At 45.0% G+C, this 10,320-nt stretch overlaps 1 protein-coding gene across 1 annotated transcript; it reads left to right on the top strand.

The window, feature by feature from the left end:
- The first annotated feature begins 6 nt into the window (after window positions 1–6).
- Window positions 7–10,275, top strand: Dnapol-alpha73 (DNA polymerase alpha subunit B). Its single transcript, XM_071794446.1, has 7 exons — window positions 7–246; window positions 846–1,071; window positions 1,204–1,258; window positions 7,865–7,968; window positions 8,342–9,130; window positions 9,295–9,510; window positions 9,688–10,275. Exons 1-7 carry the CDS (start codon window positions 21–23, stop codon window positions 10,001–10,003), a joined length of 1,932 nt encoding a protein of 643 aa, XP_071650547.1. The 5' UTR covers window positions 7–20; the 3' UTR covers window positions 10,004–10,275.
- The last annotated feature ends 45 nt before the right edge of the window (window positions 10,276–10,320 follow it).

Consider the following 10,320-nt stretch of genomic DNA (forward strand, 5'->3'; position numbering starts at 1 on the left):
GGCTGCAAGTATATGTACATATGTATGTCTATGGTTTGAATCCGACGAGTTTTGGCGGCAAGAGAACGCTGAGAACGGACGAAGACAAGTGCGAATGCGAAGTAGCGAAGACGTGGACGGTGGACGACCGGGTGGACGATCAAAGACTGTCAAAGACGTCGTTCAAGATGGAAAGAAGGGAGTCTTTGCGGAGGCTGTTTCAGGATTTAGGCTGTAAAGTCGAGAGCGATGTCGTCCTCGATAAGTGTGAGTATTCTTTTAAGATTTTCCACGATTTCGCAACCATCGAAAGTTCTTTCTTCGGAATCACCATATTTCGTCTCGATCACTCCCGCCCGGATCACGAAACTCGTCCAAGACTTAATTTAGATCGTTTAAAAAATAGAAGCGTAGCTTTGGGTGATGAAACAAATGTACGGTTTTTTTTAATAACAAGATATGGGTAATGCAAAACGTGTGCCGATTTTACTTGATTTCTCTGTCGTATAACCTCACTTTTGAAACTGCGGAATTCTTCAGCTACGTATATGTATATTATTCGTTAGAAATGAAAATTTTAAGGAATTAAGGAATTAAAATGTTTTATCAGCGGCACACAGTTAACGTTGGTCTTTTATTCTCTTCAATTCTGTTTCCGCGGAGAAAAACGGAAAGAATTTTAGATAAAGTTGGATGTGTTAAATGACGTTGATGAAACCCGGGCCAACCCGGGCCAAATCGGAACGTTGGAATTTGGATGTCGTCGATGTTGAAAACATTCAGTTCCCTAATATTTTAATCGAGCAAATTCGACACTTTTATCGGACGTAGTTTTCTTACTGACAATGAGTATTTGTGTGATATAGGTTTTGAATTCTGCGAGTCTTACGATGTGGACGTGGAGAAGCTTACGGAGTTGTGGCTCACTTTTTGCGTCAATAACAACACCGATATCGACCCCACCGTTGACACCTTGGTTAAGATGGAACGCACGGTATTGAAGGATTACAACGTGCATGACTCGACTATGGAAGGTCATGCCAAGCAAGAACCAATTACAAAGGAAAAACACTTGATGGCAAACCAAGTTGGGTATCCTTTAACATAAAAATTGTCAATGTTCTAGCACATAGATGAAGAGTATGATTGATAATTTTAGACTGCTGCACACATACACACCCACATATAGATATATATATAGCACCTTACATGTGAACATTACAGTGAAAACGACGATGTACTTAGCATGTACGGCTGTGCTGAAAGTGGACCATCAAAGGTGAGTTTATACGTGCTTCCCGTATTATAATTTTGTCATATAAAAGATAGCAATATATTTTCGATTGAAATATTTTACGCGTGATGTGTTAAATTATTAGACTATAAATCTCAGAAGCAAGACATGTAATATACTTATAGTCACATTGCGCTCACACATGTGTATGTAAATTATAACGATTGTTCGACGTTGTTTCTTCAAGTTTAATACTGAAACGTGAAGAGTATTTTCCAAAAATGTATACATGGTTGTGGCGAATTTATAATTATAATTTAATGTTTTTATAGTTTTTTAATCTACAATTCAAAAGTAAATGAACAACGGACGCGAGACAATGTTGGCAGAATATATTTAAATTATTTTAATATCTGAAATACAATACTTATTCAAAGAATGTTAGTCCGGCAAGGATTTCTTAGGAATTGTTATTGTAGGAAATGGAATTGTTTCAATAATTTTCAATAATCATTTGCAGCAGTCGTAAAGGTCGTAAATCTATCCGAGATGAGTGCCGGAACGTCGGCGGGAACACAATTCTATTCGCTTTTGAAAAACCTTGGGAAAATTCCTCTTTCCTATTTGAAAGGAGCTCCGTTCGAGAATTGGCATTGGCATTGTTTCAGCAGGGTTTACTTGAGCTACCTGAAATTTACGCCGTTCTGCCAACATCGTCTTTCACTGTTCATGATGAATCTTCCCCGGTGTATCTGTACATACATATACGCATGTACAACGGTGCAAAGCGTTTCTCTTGTTCGTAAATACGCGTCTCGATGTTGCGTTGCGCTTTCTTTTATCGCTAAATCGAAGGAGCGAGGGGGAATTTTCGAAACTCGTATATCGAAGATACCGAAAAAGAAGAGGAGGCAACAGCATCGTTACAGGATTCTGCGTGGAGGCACCGTACGTCCCGCCACAAAAATCGCCCAGGTAGATTCCCACCTTACCTCCTCCGCGCCTGTTCGGCTCTCTTTACGAAGGATCCCCCGCGGGAGGGGTGAGGAGAGAGATCGGGCCGGCAGGCCAGGCAACTCGTTTCCATTGGCGGAACGAGAATATGAGGAACGCGCTGTTCCAGCGGCGAGAGAGAGAGAGAGAGGGAGGGGGGGTGGGGGAAAAAGATTCTTCCTCTTTCTCCCTCCCTCCTGTCTCCTCGGCCGCCTCGGCGAGCCGAGCAGATCTCTTTCGAAGGGCACGATTTCAGTTTTCAAGGACTCCGGCCTCCGGCGCGTCGCCGTTGGTTCGTCGATCGTCGCTCGCGCTCTCGCATTTACGCGCGCCTCGGTGCTGTGAATACGCGGATATAGAGAGTAGAGAGAGAGATAAGTCATTATTCTCGCGCGATTTACGGCCTACGCTCGCGGCTCGGTTGGTGCGCACGACTCGCAGTCGCGTTACACTCGGTTACCGGTGTGGCTCGGTATTTCTCGACGGCGTCGGTAACGGTAACGGCAACGCGACGTGACGCCTCACGCCGCCATCGGCGTCTGACAAGCGCGTCTTCGCGCTCGCGACTCGCGAGTGAGATTACTAGCCATGGGATCGCATCGCACCTTTCGCGCAACCCCAATCCCCAATCGGCTCGCGATCGCGCGGGAAAACCCGTCCGCGACGACGCGACGCGACGGCCCGCTTCTGAGAGGCTTGATCGCGCGATCGCGATCATCTCGATTACGTGATGGTGTGCGGGAGGAGAACACGGGAGAGAAGCGGTAACATCGGCGGCCATGATGGTTCGGTTTCGGCTCGATCCGACTGTAACGAGGTTCGCGAGTGCAACGCGCGGCGAGCGATCCCGCCGATCGCGCGTCGATGCGTTTGGCTTCTCCCCGCGTCCAGTGGTGAGACTCGTGGAGGAGAACGTCGGTTTTCGCTTCTCGCTTTTCGCCTCGCGAGTTGCGAGTTGATCATCGCGCGCGCGCGTGCGCAGTCGTGACTCTCGTGAGAGAGAGAGTGAGAGGACGCCGCGCCGCGTCGCGCGGACTTGAGTGCGACGACCGTTGGCTTCGGGCTTCGGCAACGGACAAACCCTGTTGATTCGCGCTGCGCGCGCTCGCCTCGCCGCTGCAACCTGTTGCGCCAACAACTGACGATAACGACGGTACTTAGTAAGTCTGTTCTTAGTATGTCTGCGGAAGAACGTGCTGCGGGTGCTGCGTTATACTTTCCGCATCCGCACTCCAAGGGAAAGAAGTAGGCGTATAATTAGACCGTCGGAGGGAGAAAGGGGGAGATTGAGGAGCGCGGAATGAACAAACCTCTCCTCGCGATTTTACCATTTTATTGATTTCGTAAGATTGGATTCGACGGGGGAGATTGATTGCAGGTTGCAGGTTGCAGAGAGATTGCGAGTCGGATGATTGAAAAGAGTCTGTTGCATGGGAATACAAGTTCTTTTTAATTATCCGTCAATCAGTATTGAGTGGAGATTCAAACTCGACCACACACAGCATTAAAGGTCACGACGCGGCGACGTAACGTGTTTGGTGCTCGCTGCAGCCAATATCGAATGCGCACGACGTTCCGATATTTTTTGGTGGCTTTTATTTCCTTTTATGCGGTGCCGAAATTTGAATAAAAATTCTCGACGCGAATCTCTTATAACGCCGGGATTGTATAACTTGTCGTACACGTCGTGATCCATCAATCCATCTCTTTTACTTAATCGTTATTTATATTTTTACAGATATTTTACTGATATGCATTCTCTCTTCGTCTTCTCGCTTTTAGCATATAACGTCCAAATTTACTGAAGCTACTGATGCGAGTTTTTGATTGAAGTAAGTTAGTACGTATGAAAAAAAGAAAGACAGTTTCCCCGGCCTGTTTTTCGATTCTTCTCTGGCGACATTTTTTGCTGCCGAGTTTTTCTCCGCCCCGCCGGCTTTTGTCGGCTCTCGTCCGCTTGCCGTCAACTTTCTCCTCGACCGCTGAAATCGTCGAGAAACGGGAGATGTGCGTTTTCGCCGATAAGCAGCAACGCGAATAACTCGCGCCTAGCGATATCGCGTTTGACCGATGCGACGCGACGCGACGGGTTGCTCGCGCGCGCCCGGTGCCCGTTGCCCGTTGGTGTCTCTCCATCAATTAAGCACAATTGAACAACAACTGTTCCAATCTCTTCCCTCGCCCGCACGGCTTTCGGTCCGTCGGGCGCGTTTCTTTCGTCTTTGCTTCGCTTCGTGCCGCCCGCGTGACCGGCGTGACTCAGGCGAGAGACGGATCGATATTCGCCAATGTTTCAAAACGGTTTCAACGGACGCTCGCCGACAATCGCCGGAATCGCCGGAATGCTCGCTCTCGGCGTACGGCGAGCACGGTTTGTCAGAGAAAACGGCCGTATCACCCTGGAGGGTGGAGGATCATGGAAGAAGAATAGAGATTTACAGTGTCGGTGATCCGGTGGACCGTAGAGAACGGTCCTTTTCTTCCCGTAAGTAGTTGCTGTGGATTTGTTTGCCGAGTATCGTGGACCAGTGGACCTGTTGTTCGATTCGACCAATCGGGGTGTAATTTTTTTTTCTTTCATGTAAATGTCGGTAGATTGATAGCTAGTTTGTGTACGCGATTAAGAATGAAAAGTTCTTACAAGTTCTTACAAGTTAGATATCAAAGGTACGAGGTACGAAGACTACGAAGAGGACAGTAAAGCTTTATTCCCTATTTGGATCTGATAAAGACCTGATAAAATTCCGCGCGCGAATGCTCACTGTAACATCTTTCGGACCAAGTATACTCGACGAGTATGTGCTAGTACTTATAGTACGTCTAATGTTCGAATAAGTTATATCGTTCCGTTCCTTTCCTACACAAGACATAGGAATATCTGTGAAATTTACTTGTATCGAACGCGAGGTGTCTTTTTCGCCTTTATATTGACTTAACACATTTCGAATGTCTGTTTATCAACGTTACTGTTTACTCGTCGACATTAGTTGGTCAATATTAGTTGAGAATCCGGATTGCTCTCGTAGACGCTCGAGCATTACAACAATGTGTTTTTCGTTAACTTATCATTGCGCATTGCGACGTGTCAATAGAAGTCAAATCAGGCAAACACAAGTCGAACAGACGTGTTTGGCTTTTGAAGACTGATTCGCTCTCTCTCTCTCTCTCCCTTGAAAAGAAAACGAAAGCACGTTTATTTTACATATTCCGCTTTGTTTCTCAGTTTTTTTACACGAGGAGTAGGATTCTTCTTCGATTCTACTCGGAGCGAATTTTACCTCTTATCTTTGGTCTACGAGCTTCCGGGTTTAAGAAAGAATATGGATAAACAATGTTTGCGTCGCATCGTTATTTTTCGAATTTTCTACGAAACGCGATGATATAGAGGGGTACATGAAAGCGTGCAGAGTGCACGTAGCGATAGATGAAGAGATGTGGGCGCAAGAGCGTACATCTCTTCATTATTTGAAGAAATATTTTAAGTGCGAAGTATCTTTTTTCTTTTTGCCTTTCTAAAAATGACGAAGGAGTAGCAGCTCAGATTCTTTTAATTCCCGGATATCGTTTACATTCCGCCAGAAAATCGACGCGTTTTCTCGCCGAAAAAGTTCGTTTTCTTGAAAGTTCTCGAGCGTTTCGTCATCAGGTTCGTTCCTTTGTAGCCGAGCCCTTTGTGCTCTTTCTTCCTTCTCTCTCTCTCTCTCTCTCTCTCTCTCTCTCTCTCTCTCTCTCTCTCCGACGCGACGCGGACGTCCAATTATAGAGATACCTGCTTTATTTTGAGTGCAGAAAGTATAACGTAGCGTAGCTACAAAGAACGTATCTGCGTGCATCCGACGGCGACGGGAGGCGGGAGGAGAACTGGAGGAGAAGAGGAAAAAAAAGAAGACGGTAGGGAAGTAGAGCGAGAGGGAACGTGTCACGTGCGAAGGAGCGTACTCGTGGTGTGACACGTATGCGCCGCGAAAACCGAGCGACGCCGATCACTCTGATCGTGGAACGCGGAGAGGATCGGAGTAGATCGGAGATCGGACCGCGTCGGACATTGAAACAATGCGTAATATAAGGCAGACGTTAAGAGCGGCCAGGTTAATCGCAGTTAACCTCTGTACAACGGCAGGCAACGTCGTTCCCGCCGTTTCTCTTTCGTATATTCGCGTGCGCGCGACAAGCGTTCGCGGCACTTGAGCACAATCAGCCGGTTCTTCTCTATTTCGAAAAAAATGCAGAAAAGGGAGACCCACGCGAGGATTCTTTTCGGATTTGCCGAATGAGTGGCGGTCTAGTGCACGGTCGATAAAGTTGTGACTAGATCCACACTCATTAAGCACGTTCGAGCAGCCATCGTTTCGGAGCGATCGTCGAAATCGGAGGATTCCTCTCTCCCCTCTCCTTCATGAAGCAGCGTTACCTTCCTGATCCTGAGGAGAGCCTATTCTATTCTATTTTATTCTACTCTACTCTACTCTACTCTACTCTATTCCTGCACATTGGAGGATCCCTATAACCGATTTAAATAAATTAGGCTCCCTTCGACAAGGAGATCTTGCGGCGAGGTCCGTCGACAAGATTATCACTGTTACAGCGGCTCTCGAAGCGAAGCAAAGCGAATAATTAGTATAATTACGCCCGGAGACGGAGAAAGAGAATAATTCCATAGACGAGTGTGGATGTGGTGCACGTGTTCCATCATTTCGTGACTAGATACATACTCGTCTACGGCAATCTGTCTCGGTATCGGAATCGAAAGTCGGGAGCCCCTCGAATGTGCGCGAATACCTCCGGGATAGGTCGTTGTCTGTATACTATATCGATGACGATATATTGATATGTTTCGCCGTGGAATTTACGCGAAATTACACTTGTACTACTCGTTTATACATGTATACATATATAAGAATGTATGCGGTTTTCTCTGTGAAAAAGGTAATAATAGTAATCATTTTAATAACAGTCATTTACCGCGTGCAATCTATACATGTATCCCAGATGGTAGCGATAATTTACAGAATGAACAAGTATGATGTGCAAATATAATACAGATCTACGCGCAAAAGGTGAGGCGAGACCACTGCTACGTCTACTAGAAATTTAAGAAAAAGAATGCAAAAATATACGTAACGTAGCTTAAATACTTAAAAGATGTAATGTAAACAAGAGCGGAAATAAATAGAGACGTAGCACAGATATTGCTTCAACAGATTAATATTAAGATGTCAAGTCCGGCTTCGGACGATTTTTAACATGTACGTGATTCGATTCCAATTTCGTGGTTTGTAGGACGAAGAACGTTTGATTTTGATTTATATATTTAGCATTTTATGTTTTTTTTATTATATTGTATTTGGAAAAGGTGGGATCATCGCGATCTCGTGCGAATAATTCAAGAGTTTGCTTCTGGACCGTCTTCCGAAAAAACCACGGATTATATATTGCGAAGCTTCTCTCTCTGTCTCTTTCTTTTATTGTTAGTTTTGTAATACAAATAATCTTCACTTTTGAACAGGTTCGGATATAAGGCGGTTTCGAGGTGAATTCTTTGATTAAAGGATCGCAGTTGTGTGCGTACACGTCAATCACCGGCTGACGTGGATTCGCGCACGTTCGTGCACAATCAAAAGATGATGGGTAACGCGGCTGTTTTCTTTTTCCTCGTAGCGCCCGCGAACAAGTCCCGAGGTAGAAATCGATGCGGATGCCCGAGCCGATAAAGCGCGAGTTGCGGAATACGCGTTTACACCAGCTAGCTGCGTCGAGAATTCGTAAGCAAATTTTTTTTTTTTTTAATTAATTAAAACGGCCTTTTTTTAGCCCATGCGTTTTTAGCGGTTTAAGTTCCTAGTTTCAAAATTCTCAACTTCAAGATTAAACTTTTCATGGTATATATTAGATTCACTTGCGCGTTAAGTATACTAACGCTCTGAAGAGCTGAAGAGATCAACAGAGAGTTCGTAGAGTATGCATACTTAGGCTCGAAAATTTTTTATTCTTTAAAAAAATTTGAAATTGCAACATGATAGTCGTAATATACATCTAATATATCTCAAATTAAATATTTCAATATATATGGACACAGATAAAGATTTTTCAAACGCTTGTTGCAAACGCTTCTGCAATATATTTTGTCGTGTGTAGTAGCGCGCCAAGTCATCGTAATGTAACGGACAAGGGGAAGATCTTGCTTTCCATCGGCGAGACCGTCGCGTCTTGGAAGAGGACAAGCGATTACGATGTCCAAGTTACGAAATCCGACGAGCCGCATGTCCCTAGCGACGCGAGGTACATGTACGAGATCCTGTCGAAACAAGGACACCTTCTCACGTTCGTATGCCAGAGTTTGGGCGGCAGACTGTTAAAGACGTGGTCGACGGCGGCGACTGGTAATACCGGTAACACCGAGCTGCGTTACGTGAAGAACGTACGGAGCGTGAATCAGACCAACTTTCGGACGTTCGGTCGCATCAACCTGAAGAAAGAATCCGCGAACACGGTGATGCTGGAGGGTAGCACGAGGCGCAAGGGCGCCTCGGCGGCCGACACGATCGAGCTGGACTTTCGCAATCTGAAACAATACTCGGTATTTTCCGGTCAGATCGTGGCAGTCGAGGCCGTGAATCCAATAGGCGACGCGTTATACGTGAAGGAGATATTCGCGAAATCGTACGCGCCGCTCGCGTCGACGCCGCGAATCGAATCGAGAGTCGATATCTTGATCGCGGCGGGTCCGTTCACCGCGTCCAACAACGTGCATTACCAGCCATTGTGGGATTTGATGGAGAAGGTCGCGTCAGACGAACCGCAGGTCTTGATACTGATCGGGCCTTTCCTCGAATACACGCATCCCGAAATACAGGACAATCTCATTAAGGATACGCATCAGGAACTATTCGAGAAGATTCTCACGAGAATAATGGAATCGACGCGGTAATGTACAAAGTGTCTCGAATTCTTCAATTCAAAGCGTTTGAAAACAATGAATACTGCTTCTCTTTTCGTCATTATACACGTGGATTGTTACACGTTGAGATAAAGAAACTTTTTCTCTCTGTTTTATCTCTCTGTTAATAATGAACTGTGTGATGTTACAGGAAGAGCACGCAGATCGTGCTGGTAGCTTCTAATCGCGACGCACATCACGAACCTATATTCCCAACCCCTCAATACGCAGTTTTCAATCGGAAGTTGTTACAAAATTATTCCAACTTAAAGCTGATGCCGGATCCTTGTACGTTGGATGTCGCGGGCTTGAAGATCGGGATCACGTCGGTCGACGTTATCAAACATATCGGGAAAGAAGAAATATCGTAAGTATGCCCTAGAGTTTTTAACGATCTCAGGAGTTAATAGGAAATTGATAGATTCTTTCATTTAATAATATCCTAATCACATGTAATATAACATCGTTACATATTTTGTCTACAAAAATTTTTACACGTCTTTTATTTTTATAAGATAAACGATAAACTAATCAATGTTTTCAGCAATGTGTCAGGTGATAGACTTGGTCGCCTGGCTGATCACGTGCTCGCTCAAACGTGTTTTTACCCCGTGTATCCTCCGTCCGAGGATCTGAACGTGGACACGGAGTTGTGGGAGAAATACGCCTTTTTTGACCAGCAGCCGCACTTGTTGATTTTACCGTCCGACATGCGGTGTTACTGCAAAGTGATCAACGAGTGCATGATTCTGAATCCGGAGCGCGTGCACAAGCACGCTTATGCGAGGCTGAGAGTGAAACCGACCCTCGGCGGTAAATGGAGTTCCAATAATATCTCGTGCGAGATCGCTAGAGTCTGATAGCTTCAAAGTATATTTCGAAAACAATATTTTGAACGAATGTTATAGGATATTCGATGTGACAGTGGTCTCTCGCACCTTTTTAAGAAACAAAAAGTTATATTCTTAAAAACTTGAAAGAAAATTCAAGATTACTTTTCTATTAAAGTTTTTCGGTTAAATTAAACTATTGTTGCGTCGAATCCTTAAGTTGTCAATTAAAAATGATGCCTAATTATCTGAGAAATATTTATGTAACTTTAGTCATTGAATAGTCGAGTATTTCATACGGATTGCTGTACAAGTCTGTCATCTGTGCCTTTCTTAATTTTTCCGCT

The sequence above is a fragment of the Temnothorax longispinosus genome, chromosome 11 (genome assembly GCF_030848805.1).
Source record: "Temnothorax longispinosus isolate EJ_2023e chromosome 11, Tlon_JGU_v1, whole genome shotgun sequence".
NCBI classification, from domain to species: domain Eukaryota; kingdom Metazoa; phylum Arthropoda; class Insecta; order Hymenoptera; family Formicidae; genus Temnothorax; species Temnothorax longispinosus.